This window comes from Gymnogyps californianus, chromosome 6 (genome assembly GCF_018139145.2).
Source record: "Gymnogyps californianus isolate 813 chromosome 6, ASM1813914v2, whole genome shotgun sequence".
Classification (NCBI taxonomy): Eukaryota; Metazoa; Chordata; class Aves; order Accipitriformes; family Cathartidae; genus Gymnogyps; species Gymnogyps californianus.
The window spans coordinates 5,458,067-5,474,284 of NC_059476.1; the positions used below are offsets into that span (position 1 = coordinate 5,458,067).

A 16,218-nucleotide genomic window follows, 5' to 3' on the forward strand; every position below is an offset into this window, starting at 1 on the left:
CAAGACAAATGACTCTGATGGCATAGTCCATCTTGACTGGGGTCAATGGAGAGAATGGAGGTGGGTAACAGCCAAATGAAAATTTTTCTTGAAAGTGGTATTTCGAGATGGTGACAGCAGGGAAAGGTGCTGATGTGGCATCTGCTCCCAGCCACAGGACACCATGGCCCAGGCACGACCGGAGGCTGTCCTCTACAGGCTCCTGCCACGGAGCCGGGAGCTGTAGGGTTGCTGGGAGCAGCAGGGCTTAGACCCATCACCATCGTGGATGCCCTTCTGCAGAGGCTCAGGTCATCCCCAGGAGCAGCCGGGCAGTGGTCTTGGGGTGGTGGTTGGCGCAAGGCCAGGAGTGGATCAGGCCGGCATGAATCCCCCGTTGAATACGGCCGGTCTGTCGTAGGCACTGGAGCCACGAATGCAAGCAAGCAATAAATGGCACTTAAAAAGACACTGAATAGAGTATGCGTATGGTAACAGAGGTATGGTAGCAAGTTTTGTTGTTTTCTTCTAAGTGCAAAGCACTGATGTAGCTAGCATTTTCTTCTAGCATGAATTCAGCTCTCTAGGCTCTTCCACTTTGAGGAAGTGTGGAAAACTGCAAAACATATAAAACACCCAAAGAAGCTGTGGTCGTCAGCCATGTCTCAGTTCACGATGATCTGTTGTTAATACAGGAGAAAATAACATACAAATGAACTACCTTTTCTTAAAAAATAAGGGGAAAGTAAAATGAGAAAACAGCAAGGTGACAGAGTACTCAAAATGGATGGCTAGTTGTAAAGGAAATTAATGGACCAAAACTTGAAGGAAAACTTGAAAATGGTTTAGTGTAGTTGCCCTTTAGATGTTAAGTTGTGAACAAAGTACATATACCACCCTGCCAATACTGATGTATGTGGTTCAAAGTTAGAAATTTAGGCAACACTTCGTAAGCCTTGACCCAGCTGAAGAGCCCAGCGAGGAAATGGCTTGCCCACAGCCAACCAGTAGCACTGCAAAATAAGCGTCACCGAGATGCAAGGGGATATCACAGCCCGTCCCAGAATTATCATGCCAGTTTAAAGTGATATTGCCATAGAAACAAAAATGAAACTGAAAAAGACCAAGAGGGAGACAGCCCACAAATGAGAAAGGTGAGAAGAGCCACAGCAGAGCATTACCTGATGGAGGTGTTGAGGTGGCCAGAGCAGCTGTGGGTGTGGAGAAAGAAGAGCCACAAGTGAGACATGTTGCTCAGGAGAAAGGTGCTGGGGCACAGACACGGCCCCACCTCAGGGCATAGGGTACGGCGACGGGGATTGCGGCGAGGAGGGGATGGGGACACGGCGGGCAAGGCACAGAGGGCCGTGAGCTCCACGGGAGAGCTGGTTGCCTCTGCTGCCCACGCACCTTCACAGATGACGCTGGCATCCTCCACGTGCCTGCAGTTGTGCACGCCCCAGCCGTTGTGCCTGCACATCTGGAGGGAGGGCTCGTCCCCACGGCACTGCACGTTATCCAGGAAGATGCGCCCAGAGCCGAGGCCGAAGCGTGCGTTGCCCGGGGCGGCCGTGGGCTGGCCGCAGCCGATCTGCCGGCACACCACCTGGGCATCACTCAGGTCCCACATGTCGTCGCACACCGTCCCCCAGCTGCCGCCGTTGTACACCTCCACGCGGCCCTCGCAGCCGTTCCTCCCGCCGGCGAGCCGCAGGCGGGCGCCTGGGACACGGCACATGGCACCAGGTCAGGGTCCCAGCAGCCCGTCACCCTGCAGTCCCCAGATGGGCCCCTAGAGCAGGGAGCCTGCATGGGTGCTGCAAGGCCAGGGATGGGCCTGGTGGGCATGAATTACCTGCTGAATATGGCCAGTGTGTGGTGGGCACTCGAGCTACAGATGCAAGTAAGAATTTGGTGTCAATGAGAAAGGCTCTGAACACAGTCAACACATGTCATGCACCCCGAAGGAGCCCATCTTCAAGGAGCCCCTGTCCCAAGGCACTTCACATCATGTGGAGGTCTTTCATTCAATTGAAATGACCGTTGTGACTTCTGTGTTTCACACAGCCATCTGCTCCCTGGGCAGGAACCGCATGCCCATGGAGATCTAGCTTGCGCTACAAAAACCCTTTGATGCAGCAGCTCTCTTTTCCAGTCACATCCCAAATCCCAGAGCATGTCCAGGAAATAGCTATGGTCCTACCTGTGCAGGAACTGGAGGGGCGAAGGCAGAGTGATCCCCTGTCGCGATCCCCCCAGTTGCAGTGAGAGGAAATCCCTCCCTGAACAGTTTCCTTCACCAGCCACGGCTACAGAGGTCGTGGCCTCAAGCCTCAGCCCCACAGTTTACCAGCTCTTCTCCATGCTCTGCGTGCATCCCCACTGTGGACTCGGGTGTCAGGAATGGCCTAACCGGAGTGGCCCAGGGACGGGAGACTCCCTCCAGTGCAGTGAGGTCTGGGAAGGGAGATCAGGGGCACTAAGGAGCTCAGTGAGTGACAGAGGACAGGGTTACCTGGTGTGCTTCCCTCTGCTGTGGTAGCCGTTGTGGTCGTCTCCACTAGCATGGTCATCTCTGCTATGGGGCTTGTAGGCACTGCGGTGGTCATCTCTGCTGGGGAGGTCATTTCTGCTCTGGGAGTCGTTGGCGCTGGGGTGGTTGTCTCCACTAGGGACATCATGTCAGCTGTGGGCGTCATTACTGCTGTTGTGGTCATCTCCACTGGGGAGGTCGGCTCCGCTGTGCGGGTTGTTGACGCTGTGATGGTCATCTCTGCTAGAGAGGTCATTGGTTCTGTGGTGGTTGTCTCCTCTATGGAGCTCATCTCCGCTATGGCGGTTGTCTCCGGTGGTGCGGATGTTGGCACTGTGAAGGTCGTCGTTGCTGTAGCGGTCTTTCCTGTGAATACAGAAGAAGAACAGGACCCACATGAGGACCATGCTTATGCAATGGGTAGACCTGTGTGTTAGCTCCAAGCCCGGTTCCTCAATGATGAAGTGAAATCAAGACAAACGACTCTGATGGCATAATCCATCTTGACTGGGGTCAATGGAGAGAATGGAGGTGGGTAACAGCCAAATGAAAATTTTTCTTGAAAGTGGTATTTCGAGATGGTGACAGCAGGGAAAGGTGCTGATGTGGCATCTGCTCCCAGCCACAGGACACCATGGCCGAGGCACGACCGGAGGCTGTCCGCTACAGGCTCCTGCCACGGAGCCGGGAGCTGTAGGGTTGCTGGGAGCAGCAGGGCTTAGACCCATCACCATCGTGGATGCCCTTCTGCAGAGGCTCAGGTCATCCCCAGGAGCAGCCGGGCAGTGGTCTTGGGGTGGTGGTTGGCGCAAGGCCAGGAGTGGATCAGGCCGGCATGAATCCCCCGTTGAATACGGCCGGTCTGTCGTAGGCACTGGAGCCACGAATGCAAGCAAGCAATAAATGGCACTTAAAAAGACACTGAACAGAGTATGCGTATGGTAACAGAGGTATGGTAGCAAGTTTTGTTGTTTTCTTCTAAGTGCAAAGCACTGATGTAGCTAGCATTTTCTTCTAGCATGAATTCAGCTCTCTAGGCTCTTCCACTTTGAGGAAGTGTGGAAAACTGCAAAACATATAAAACACCCAAAGAAGCTATGGTCGTCAGCCATGTCTCAGTTCACGATGATCTGTTGTTAATACAGGAGAAAATAACATACAAATGAACTACCTTTTCTTAAAAAATAAGGGGAAAGTAAAATGAGAAAACAGCAAGGTGACAGAGTACTCAAAATGGATGGCTAGTTGTAAAGGAAATTAATGGACCAAAACTTGAAGGAAAACTTGAAAATGGTTTAGTGTAGTTGCCCTTTAGATGTTAAGTTGTGAACAAAGTACATATACCACCCTGCCAATACTGATGTATGTGGTTCAAAGTTAGAAATTTAGGCAACACTTCGTAAGCCTTGACCCAGCTGAAGAGCCCAGCGAGGAAATGGCTTGCCCACAGCCAACCAGTAGAAGTGCAAAATAAGCGTCACCGAGATGCAAGGGGATATCACAGCCTGTCCCAGAATTATCATGCCAGTTTGAAGTGATATTGCCATAGAAACAAAAATGAAATTGAAAAAGCCCAAGAGGGAGACAGCCCACAAATGAGAAAGGTGAGAAGAGCCGCAGCAGAGCATTACCTGATGGAGGTGTTGAGGTGGCCAGAGCAGCTGTGGGTGTGGAGAAAGAAGAGCCACAAGTGAGACATGTTGCTCAGGAGAAAGGTGCTGGGGCACAGACACGGCCCCACCTCAGGGCATAGGGTACGGCGACGGGGATTGCGGCGAGGAGGGGATGGGGACACGGCGGGCAGGCACAGAGGGCCGTGAGCTCCACGGGAGAGCTGGTTGCCTCTGCTGCCCACGCACCTTCACAGATGACGCTGGCATCCTCCACGTGCCTGCAGTTGTGCACGCCCCAGCCGTTGTGCCTGCACATCTGGAGGGAGGGCTCGTCCCCACGGCACTGCACGTTATCCAGGAAGATGCGCCCAGAGCCGAGGCCGAAGCGAGCGTTGCCCGGGGCGGCCGTGGGCTGGCCGCAGCCGATCTGCCGGCACACCACCTGGGCATCACTCAGGTCCCACATGTCGTCGCACACCGTCCCCCAGCTGCCGCCGTTGTACACCTCCACGCGGCCCTCGCAGCCGTTCCTCCCGCCGGCGAGCCGCAGGCGGGCGCCTGGGACACGGCACATGGCACCAGGTCAGGGTCCCAGCAGCCCGTCACCCTGCAGTCCCCACCTCCCTGGCTCTTTTGGAGATTTGGCCACCGTGACCATGAGCCGGGGTGGTGCAGACCTGAAGGGACGAGGGGAGGGCAGTGGCTGAGCAAAGACCCTGGGCGTGTAGAAGGCAGATGCACAATGAGCAGGGACCCGGTGGGAGGGTCCATGGGAGCTGCCTGGGAGTCCTGGGGGCTGCTGAGGGCATGGGGCATTTGCAGAAAACCGCTTTGCACACCTTGACGGTGGCCCATCTGCTGAGGGGGAGCACTCACGCACCCTGGCGCTGTTTGAGTGCATGGGACGTGACAGGGTGCCTGCAAGGGTGCTGGCCCCCCTGGCTTGATGGTTGCAAAGCCACTGCTGTGCCCTGGCATCAGGGCAGCAAGCTGTGTCCTGGGCTGCCCCGGCAGGCGTACGGGATCGAGGGAAGGGATTACTCCCATGCGCTTGGCACTTGCTGCCGCACAGCCGGGAGCCGTGGAGTGGCTGGCAGAGCAGAGCTCGGACTCATCACCACTGCAGCTGCCCTTCTGCAGCAGCTCCGCTCCTCCACGGCAGCAGCCCCCAAACCCCATGTCCCCTCGCTAAGGGCAGAGGGGAGCAGCAGCCGTGCACGGGGCAGGCTCAGGCCAGCATGTCCCCCCTCTTCTGCTCTTGTGCTGGGCTGGGGCTCACTGCAAGGCTGGGAATAAGCTGGGTGGGGAGGAGTTACCTGTTGTGTACGGCCATTCAGCAGGAGGGGTTGGAAGGGCAGCTGCAAGGAAGAAGATGGAGTGAATGAAAGGGCAGCGAATGCAGCAAGCTTGTGGCAATGGCCATGGCATGGCAAGGCAATGGCACGTGAAAGGACATGGACATGGACATGGACATGGACATGGACATGGACATGGAAAAGCAAGGCTGGAGCACTAATGGGTGAAGAGAACATGGAGCTCTGTCCTGCCATCCCCTATCCAGACACCAGCCTGATGCATCCCCAGTGCTGCCCCATCCTCCCCACACCACGATTCTGCGATCCTGCTCTTTGCCACCCCACTGAGCACCTACACCTGCAAGCATGGAGAGCCTACTGTGCCCTCTGTGTGCAAGAACGGGGCTTTTGCATGACACGTGCTTCCAGCACCAGGCAGCAAAAGCCCCCAGCCTTGTCGCTCTGCCCCGGCTCTACCGAGGGAGGTAAGCATGGATGCTCGCAAGGGAGGGCACGGAAAGCCGCCCGGTGTGATCTGCGGGAGAGGCGGTGGCCTCTGCTGCCCACGCACCTGCACAGATGACGCTGGCATCCTCCATGTGCCCGCAGTTGTGCACGCCCCAGCCGTTGTGCCTGCACATCTGGAGGGAGGGCTCGTCCCCACGGCACTGCACGTCATCCAGGAAGATGCGCCCAGAGCCGAGGCCGAAGAGTGCGTTGCCCGGGGCGGCCGTGGGCTGGCCGCAGCCGAGTTGCCGGCACACCACCTGGGCATCACTCAGGTCCCACATGTCGTCGCACACCGTCCCCCAGCTGCCGCCGTTGTACACCTCCACGCGGCCCTCGCAGCCGTTCCTCCCGCCGGCGAGCCGCAGGCGGGCGCCTGGGACACGGCACATGGCACCAGGTCAGGGTCCCAGCAGCCCGTCACCCTGCAGTCCCCAGATGGGCCCCTAGAGCAGGGAGCCTGCATGGGTGCTGCAAGGCCAGGGATGGGCCTGGTGGGCATGAATTACCTGCTGAATATGGCCAGTGTGTGGTGGGCACTCGAGCTACAGATGCAAGTAAGAATTTGGTGTCAATGAGAAAGGCTCTGAACACAGTCAACACATGTCATGCACCCCGAAGGAGCCCATCTTCAAGGAGCCCCTGTCCCATGGCACTTCACATCATGTAGAGGTCTTTCATTCAATTGAAATGACCGTTGTGACTTCTGTGTTTCACACAGCCATCTGCTCCCTGGGCAGGAACCGCATGCCCATGGAGATCTAGCTTGCGTTACAAAAACCCCTTTGATGCAGCAGCTCTCTTTTCCAGTCACATCCCAAATCCCAGAGCATGTCCAGGAAATAGCTATGGTCCTACCTGTGCAGGAACTGGAGGGGCGAAGGCAGAGTGATCCCCTGTCGCGATCCCCCCAGTTGCAGTGAGAGGAAATCCCTCCCTGAACAGTTTCCTTCACCAGCCACGGCTACAGAGGTCGTGGCCTCAAGCCTCAGCCCCGCAGTTTACCAGCTCTTCTCCATGCTCTGCTTGCAACCCCACTGTGGACTCGGGTGTCAGGAATGGCCTAACCGGAGTGGCCCAGGGACGGGAGACTCCCTCCAGTGCAATGAGGTCTGGGAAGGGAGATCAGGGGCACTAAGGAGCTCAGTGAGTGACAGAGGACAGGGTTACCTGGTGTGCTTCCCTCTGCTGTGGTAGCCGTTGTGGTCGTCTCCACTAGCATGGTCATCTCTGCTATGGGGCTTGTAGGCACTGCGGTGGTCGTCTGTGCTGGGGAGGATGTCTCTGCTAGGGAGGTCATTAGTGCTGAGGTGGTTGTCTCCACTAGGGACATCGTTTCCGCTGTGGGCGTCATTACTGCTGTTGTGGTCATCTCCACTGGGGAGGTCGGCTCCGCTATGAGGGTTGTTGATGCTGTGATGGTCATCTCTGCTAGAGAGGTCATTGGTTCTGTGGTGGTTGTCTCCTCTATGGAGCTCATCTCTGCTATGGCGGTTGTCTCCGGTGGTGAGGATGTTGGCACTGTGAAGGTCGTCGTTGCTGTAGCGGTCTTTCCTGTGAATACAGAAGAAGAACAGGACCCACATGAGGACCATGCTTATGCAATGGGTAGACCTGTGTGTTAGCTCCAAGCCCGGTTCCTCAATGATGAAGTGAAATCAAGACAAATGACTCTGATGGCATAATCCGTCTTGACTGGGGTCAATGGAGAGAATGGAGGTGGGTAACAGCCAAATGAAAATTTTTCTTGAAAGTGGTATTTCGAGATGGTGACAGCAGGGAAAGGTGCTGATGTGGCATCTGCTCCCAGCCACAGGACACCATGGCCCAGGCACGACCGGAGGCTGTCCTCTACAGGCTCCTGCCACAGAGCCGGGAGCTGTAGGGTTGCTGGGAGCAGCAGGGCTTAGACCCATCACCATCGTGGATGCCCTTCTGCAGAGGCTCAGGTCATCCCCAGGAGCAGCCCGGGCAGTGGTCTTGGGGTGGTGGTTGGCGCAAGGCCAGGAGTGGATCAGGCCGGCATGAATCCCCCGTTGAATACGGCCGGTCTGTCGTAGGCACTGGAGCCACGAATGCAAGCAAGCAATAAATGGCACTTAAAAAGACACTGAACAGAGTATGCGTATGGTAACAGAGGTATGGTAGCAAGTTTTGTTGTTTTCTTCTAAGTGCAAAGCACTGATGTAGCTAGCATTTTCTTCTAGCATGAATTCAGCTCTCTAGGCTCTTCCACTTTGAGGAAGTGTGGAAAACTGCAAAACATATAAAACACCCAAAGAAGCTGTGGTTGTCAGCCATGTCTCAGTTCACGATGATCTGTTGTTAATACAGGAGAAAATAACATACAAATGAACTACCATTTCTTAAAAAATAAGGGGAAAGTAAAATGAGAAAACAGCAAGGTGACAGAGTACTCAAAATGGATGGCTAGTTGTAAAGGAAATTAATGGACCAAAACTTGAAGGAAAACTTGAAAATGGTTTAGTGTAGTTGCCCTTTAGATGTTAAGTTGTGAACAAAGTACATATACCACCCTGCCAATACTGATGTATGTGGTTCAAAGTTAGAAATTTAGGCAACACTTCGTAAGCCTTGACCCAGCTGAAGAGCCCAGCGAGGAAATGGCTTGCCCACAGCCAACCAGTAGAAGTGCAAAATAAGCGTCACCGAGATGCAAGGGGATATCACAGCCTGTCCAGAATTATCATGCCAGTTTGAAGTGATATTGCCATAGAAACAAAAATGAAATTGAAAAAGCCCAAGAGGGAGACAGCCCACAAATGAGAAAGGTGAGAAGAGCCACAGCAGAGCATTACCTGATGGAGGTGTTGAGGTGGCCAGAGCAGCTGTGGGTGTGGAGAAAGAAGAGCCACAAGTGAGACGTGTTGCTCAGGAGAAAGGTGCTGGGGCACAGACAGGGCCCCACCTCAGGGCATAGGGTACGGCGACGGGGATTGCGGCGAGGAGGGGATGGGGACACGGCAGGCAAGGCACAGAGGGCCGTGAGCTCCACGGGAGAGCTGGTTGCCTCTGCTGCCCACGCACCTTCACAGATGACGCTGGCATCCTCCACGTGCCTGCAGTTGTGCACGCCCCAGCCGTTGTGCCTGCACATCTGGAGGGAGGGCTCGTCCCCACGGCAGTGCACGTTATCCAGGAAGATGCGCCCAGAGCCGAGGCCGAAGCGAGCGTTGCCCGGGGCGGCCGTGGGCTGGCCGCAGCCGAGTTGCCGGCACACCACCTGGGCATCACTCAGGTCCCACATGTCGTCGCACACCGTCCCCCAGCTGCCGCCGTTGTACACCTCCACGCGGCCCTCGCAGCCGTTCCTCCCGCCGGCGAGCCGCAGGCGGGCGCCTGGGACACGGCACATGGCACCAGGTCAGGGTCCCAGCAGCCCGTCACCCTGCAGTCCCCACCTCCCTGGCTCTTTTGGAGATTTGGCCACCGTGACCATGAGCCGGGGTGGTGCAGACCTGAAGGGACGAGGGGAGGGCAGTGGCTGAGCAAAGACCCTGGGCGTGTAGAAGGCAGATGCACAATGAGCAGGGACCCGGTGGGAGGGTCCATGGGAGCTGCCTGGGAGTCCTGGGGGCTGCTGAGGGCATGGGGCATTTGCAGAAAACCCCTTTGCACACCTTGACCGTGGCCCATCTGCTGAGGGGGAGCACTCACGCACCCTGGCGCTGTTTGAGTGCATGGGACGTGACAGGGTGCCTGCAAGGGTGCTGGCCCCCCTGGCTTGATGGTTGCAAAGCCACTGCTGTGCCCTGGCATCAGGGCAGCAAGCTGTGTCCTGGGCTGCCCCGGCAGGCGTACGGGATCGAGGGAAGGGATTACTCCCGTGCACTTGGCACTTGCTGCCCCACAGCCGGGAGCCGTGGAGTGGCTGGCAGAGCAGAGCTCGGACTCATCACCACTGCAGCTGCCCTTCTGCAGCAGCTCCGCTCCTCCACGGCAGCAGCCCCCAAACCCCGTGGCCCCTCGCTAAGGGCAGAGGGGAGCAGCAGCCGTGCACGGGGCAGGCTCAGGCCAGCACGTCCCCCCTCTTCTGCTCTTGTGCTGGGCTGGGGCTCACTGCAAGGCTGGGAATAAGCTGGGTGGGGAGGAGTTACCTGTTGTGTACGGCCATTCAGCAGGAGGGGTTGGAAGGGCAGCTGCAAGGAAGAAGATGGAGTGAATGAAAGGGCAGCGAATGCAGCAAGCTTGTGGCAATGGCCATGGCCATGGCAAAGGCAATGGCAACGAGAATGGACATGGACATGGACATGGACATGGACATGGACATGGACATGGACATGGAAAAGCAAGGCTGGAGCACTAATGGGTGAAGAGAACGTGGAGCTCTGTCCTGCCATCCCCTATCCAGACACCAGCCTGACGCATCCCCAGTGCTGCCCCATCCTCCCCACACCACGATTCTGCGATCCTGCTCTTTGCCACCACACTGAGCGCCTACACCTGCAAGCATGGAGAGCCTACTGTGCCCTCTGTGTGCAAGAACGGGGCTTTTGCATGACACGTGCTTCCAGCACCAGGCAGCAAAAGCCCCCGCCTTGTCTCTCTGCCCCGGCTCTACCGAGGGAGGTAAGCATGGATGCTCGCAAGGGAGGGCACGGAAAGCCGCCCGGTGTGATCTGCGGGAGAGGCGGTTGCCTCTGCTGCCCACGCACCTGCACAGATGACGCTGGCATCCTCCACGTGCCTGCAGTTGTGCACGCCCCAGCCGTTGTGCCTGCACATCTGGAGGGAGGGCTCGTCCCCACGGCACTGCACGTCATCCAGGAAGATGCGCCCAGAGCCGAGGCCGAAGAGTGCGTTGCCCGGGGCGGCCGTGGGCTGGCCGCAGCCGAGTTGCCGGCACACCACCTGGGCATCACTCAGGTCCCACATGTCGTCGCACACCGTCCCCCAGCTGCCGCCGTTGTACACCTCCACGCGGCCCTCGCAGCCGTTCCTCCCGCCGGCGAGCCGCAGGCGGGCGCCTGGGACACGGCACATGGCACCAGGTCAGGGTCCCAGCAGCCCGTCACCCTGCAGTCCCCAGATGGGCCCCTAGAGCAGGGAGCCTGCATGGGTGCTGCAAGGCCAGGGATGGGCCTGGTGGGCATGAATTACCTGCTGAATATGGCCAGTGTGTGGTGGGCACTCGAGCTACAGATGCAAGTAAGAATTTGGTGTCAATGAGAAAGGCTCTGAACACAGTCAACACATGTCATGCACCCCGAAGGAGCCCATCTTCAAGGATCCCCTGTCCCAAGGCACTTCACATCATGTGGAGGTCTTTCATTCAGTTGAAATGACCGTTGTGACTTCTGTGTTTCACACAGCCATCTGCTCCCTGGGCAGGAACCGCATGCCCATGGAGATCTAGCTTGCGTTACAAAAAACCCTTTGATGCAGCAGCTCTCTTTTCCAGTCACATCCCAAATCCCAGAGCATGTCCAGGAAATAGCTATGGTCCTACCTGTGCAGGAACTGGAGGGGTGAAGGCAGAGTGATCCCCTGTCGCGATCCCCCCAGTTGCAGTGAGAGGAAATCCCTCCCTGAACAGTTTCCTTCACCAGCCACGGCTACAGAGGTCGTGGCCTCAAGCCTCAGCCCCGCAGTTTACCAGCTCTTCTCCATGCTCTGCTTGCAACCCCACTGTGGACTCGGGTGTCAGGAATGGCCTAACCGGAGTGGCCCAGGGACGGGAGACTCCCTCCAGTGCAATGAGGTCTGGGAAGGGAGATCAGGGGCACTAAGGAGCTCAGTGAGTGACAGAGGACAGGGTTACCTGGTGTGCTTCCCTCTGCTGTGGTAGCCGTTGTGGTCGTCTCCACTAGCATGGTCATCTCTGCTATGTGGCTTGTAGGCACTGCGGCAGTTGTCTGTGCTGGGGAGGATGTCTCTGCTAGGGAGGTCATTAGTGCTGAGGTGGTTGTCTCCACTAGCGACATCGTTTCCGCTGTGGGCGTCATTACTGCTGTTGTGGTCATCTCCACTGGGGAGGTCGGCTCCGCTATGAGGGTTGTTGATGCTGTGATGGTCATCTCTGCTAGAGAGGTCATTGGTTCTGTGGTGGTTGTCTCCTCTATGGAGCTCATCTCCGCTATGGCGGTTGTCTCCGGTGGTGAGGTTGTTGGCACTGTGAAGGTCGTCGTTGCTGTAGCGGTCTTTCCTGTGAATACAGAAGAAGAACAGGACCCACATGAGGACCATGCTTATGCAATGGGTAGACCTGTGTGTTAGCTCCAAGCCCGGTTCCTCAATGATGAAGTGAAATCAAGACAAATGACTCTGATGGCATAGTCCATCTTGACTGGGGTCAATGGAGAGAATGGAGGTGGGTAACAGCCAAATGAAAATTTTTCTTGAAAGTGGTATTTCGAGATGGTGACAGCAGGGAAAGGTGCTGATGTGGCATCTGCTCCCAGCCACAGGACACCATGGCCGAGGCACGACCGGAGGCTGTCCTCTACAGGCTCCTGCCACGGAGCCGGGAGCTGTAGGGTTGCTGGGAGCAGCAGGGCTTAGACCCATCACCATCGTGGATGCCCTTCTGCAGAGGCTCAGGTCATCCCCAGGAGCAGCCGGGCAGTGGTCTTGGGGTGGTGGTTGGCGCAAGGCCAGGAGTGGATCAGGCCGGCATGAATCCCCCGTTGAATACGGCCGGTCTGTCGTAGGCACTGGAGCCACGAATGCAAGCAAGCGATAAATGGCACTTAAAAAGACACTGAACAGAGTATGCGTATGGTAACAGAGGTATGGTAGCAAGTTTTGTTGTTTTCTTCTAAGTGCAAAGCACTGATGTAGCTAGCATTTTCTTCTAGCATGAATTCAGCTCTCTAGGCTCTTCCACTTTGAGGAAGTGTGGAAAACTGCAAAACATATAAAACACCCAAAGAAGCTGTGGTCGTCAGCCATGTCTCAGTTCACAATGATCTGTAGTTAATACAGGAGAAAATAACATACAAATGAACTACCTTTTCTTAAAAAATAAGGGGAAAGTAAAATGAGAAAACAGCAAGATGACAGAGTACTCAAAATGGATGGCTAGTTGTAAAGGAAATTAATGGACCAAAACTTGAAGGAAAACTTGAAAATGAAAACAGAATACAGAAACAATGCAAAGTGAGTTGTCAACTATGGCAGTTTGGGTTGTGACTGTGAAACTATTATTGCCCATAATGAATGCGTTAAGGCTTGCCATAAGAAGATGAGTTTCACCTAACCCCATTCCTTCCTGATGAACATTGCCTATCAGACATAGCTTTGCCTCTAATTTTGACTTGTTTCCTTATTCTCTTTGTCACTGCTGGTTGATTAGACGGAATAAAAGTTCTGCACATTGCAATGCATATCTGATCCTTGAATTCTTTAATTGCTTTGCATGGAGTGAGCAAGCACAGTTTGTACACTACCCTAGTGAAAAAAACATGAGTCCATGCTGGCTCTGCAGGGTCAGCGGAGTGAAAAGACAGGGGTTTTGGAAGATCAGACTCTGCTTCCTGAGAACAGGCCTTTTCAGAGGGAGTGTGCCCTTCCACAGATAGAAGATTCTTCATAATAAAGTAAAAAGAAAGATTAGGCATATGTCTGGTATATCTGGTATAGCTTTCCAACATATGTCTTGACTGAATGAAATATTATCTCAGGAGGAGAATGTCTGCATACCCCCATGCCAACACATGTATATTGAGTGCAATTTATAACAAAAAATATTTAGAAAAGAAAAATGTGACAGCACCTGAACAGACAACACCAGCATCTTCATAGTGGCCACAGTTGTGTATCCTCCATCCAGAGTGCTTACAACGCGACAAGGAGACCTCATTTCCTCTGCACTTCACATTGTCCAGCAGAATGTTGCCTGAGCCTTGCCCAAAGTAAGCTCCTCCTGGAGCTGCAATGGCCTGGCCACATCCCAGCTGCCTGCACACAACCTGGGCATCGGAAATGTCCCAGAAGTCATCACAAACTGTCCCTGGCCGTCCTTTGTAATAGAGCTCAACGCGACCTTCACATCTGTGCCTTCCATTCACCAGGTGGAGATGGGTGGCTTTAGGGGAGAGGGATTTGAGCACAAACACAGTCAGACAAATAAGCTGGAAGTGACCTTAAGAAGTCATCTGTTCTGACCTCTTGCCCCATCGTTCCTAGTAGGTGCTTGCCTAGCCCAAGCCCTAAATGCCTGTGAGGACAGAGGTGATGATACACACCTTTTTTCTTCCTCTCTTCCAGATCTCAAAATCAGCTGCATATATTTCATGTGAGATTTCTACAGAAAATTTAGACAGCAGGCTAAGCACAAACTGTTTCAGCAAGAAAGGAAATTCTTTAACAACAATAAGAAAAGCTTAATAGGAAAGCAAAGGAGATAAAATGAATTTCAGTATCTGAATGAAATCTAAGTAAAACTGTATTAAGACAATAGCACTAAATTTTTTTCACTTTGTTAATAGGAAGAAAATGGCATGTTTTAAGAACACATTTCATGTTTATGTATTTCTTTTATTCATTGTTGTCAAAATGTTTTATGCTAAAGAACAAGGAGACATCACAATTTGCTTTGAATCCTACTGAAATTTAGGATGTACAGCACAGCTTTCCTGCCCTCAACCTGTGTCTTACCAGAAGCACGTACGTGTAGCATGTCTCCGTGATGTACAAAGCCTCTGCTGACCTGGGTGCAGGGGGAGAAAGCAGAGCAGTGGCTCAAGCAGGTCACCGAGGCTTCAGGGACACAGCAAGGTGCAGCTTGGACAGCCAAGACCATGGCTTTTTCCTAAAATTATGCTCATGGGGCTGGTACAGTGCTGCCGTATAAAAATTATCAGGCAGATAAATTGCAGTTCACGAGGTATTATGCACTACCGAAGGATAATAAGCAGTGCACTACTTAAAATGATGTCAGAATTAGGCCAAATGAATCCTTCAGAAAAACTACAGAATTTTAAAGAAAACAATAGCCATTCTTTATTTTTCTCCCTGGTTTACACAATTTAACTAGAATTTCTCTTCTTCCTCTAAAATTTTTAGGAGAATTTTAAGGACCTAGAGTCCACACATCACAACCAAATCCTACAGTTTTTAAGAGTAATTTTAGTGGAAGAATTCCACTAAGTGTTCAACAGAATGGTGGATTGTCTCAATGGGATTATAAAAATTTCAATAGGAATCCAGTGGCTTTATTTCTTATATGTTATTAGTAAACTTATATGTTATATCTAGTAAAATGTTATTAGAGTTTGAAATAAAGAAATACCTAATAACCTACAATGTATACATCTGATTACTGCATTCATTCAGGTAAAGCCCATCTGCTTCCCAGTTTGAGTTAGCTTGTTTATACATTCTGCAGTGAACAGTATGAAAATCCTGATTTTAGAGATCCTTTTTTGGTGAAGAAGTTTATTAAAGACTTTACCACTAAGTGTAAGTGAGCAAATAAATGTTGTAACTTAAGATTTGCAGTATTTACACTTTGGAAATCAAAACATGCATGCTGCACTTGTTATGCTTTGCATTCCTGCCAAATACATATTTAGCTTGTTATTAAACACTGAATAAGTCATCCAAAGAAAAAAAAAATCTGAGAAGTTAACAGCTCCAGAATTTCTTCACTGCATCTAATTCTTTGTTGTTGGACTAGAAGAACAGTCAAGACAGTGTCCAAACAAAATTTCTCCCTGTTTGTATGCATTTAACTGGCAGTTCAAAGGGAGAAGCTACAAAAGTGCCCCTTGACTTACATCTGATTTGTTTCTTCAAATATCTACTTGGACATGCATATTTTTGAACCACACTCATAGGATTTTTGAGAAGTGAAACAACAAACCGGGCAAAAAAGTCAGAGTAGGATTAGGAAATTAAAGCTGATCTAAAACAGTTTTATCTGCGCTCATTCAGGGTCTGTCATCACTGTGAGAGCACAACCATCAGCTGGGCATGTAATTAGATAGGTTGTGTCCTGCCTCACGCTTTAAAGGTGTCAAAAAGGCAAAAGCCTGTGATTACGCAAATACATCGCTTAGTCTGACCCAGGGACAGAGGGGCTGGGGAATGAAGCCAAGAGCAGAGAGAACTGGAGCAGCCAGAGTGAGATGGCTTATCACCAGGCAAGCAGAAGACAGACGAAGAAAACTGGATGAGGTGCATGATGGCAATATAAATGATCATAACGATGTTTAAATGACTAGTTGGAAAATCATCTGCAATTATTCTAGGATATACATAAAACTAGCTCAACGTCACCTAAGTCACTTAGGAGATAGAAACTAATCATATAAGGAAAAAGTCAAAG

General features: G+C 52.9%; 1 protein-coding gene across 1 annotated transcript in view; it reads right to left on the reverse strand.

The window, feature by feature from the left end:
* Positions 1-16,218, reverse strand: part of DMBT1 (deleted in malignant brain tumors 1) — a 50,746-nt gene that overhangs the window by 6,321 nt on the left and 28,207 nt on the right. The window contains 9 exon segments of the mRNA XM_050899086.1: positions 1,382-1,701; positions 4,372-4,688; positions 5,991-6,303; positions 8,976-9,292; positions 10,603-10,915; positions 11,049-11,125; positions 11,710-12,093; positions 12,888-12,903; positions 13,663-13,974. Coding sequence (XP_050755043.1) covers positions 1,382-1,701; positions 4,372-4,688; positions 5,991-6,303; positions 8,976-9,292; positions 10,603-10,915; positions 11,049-11,125; positions 11,710-12,093; positions 12,888-12,903; positions 13,663-13,974 — 2,369 coding nt within the window.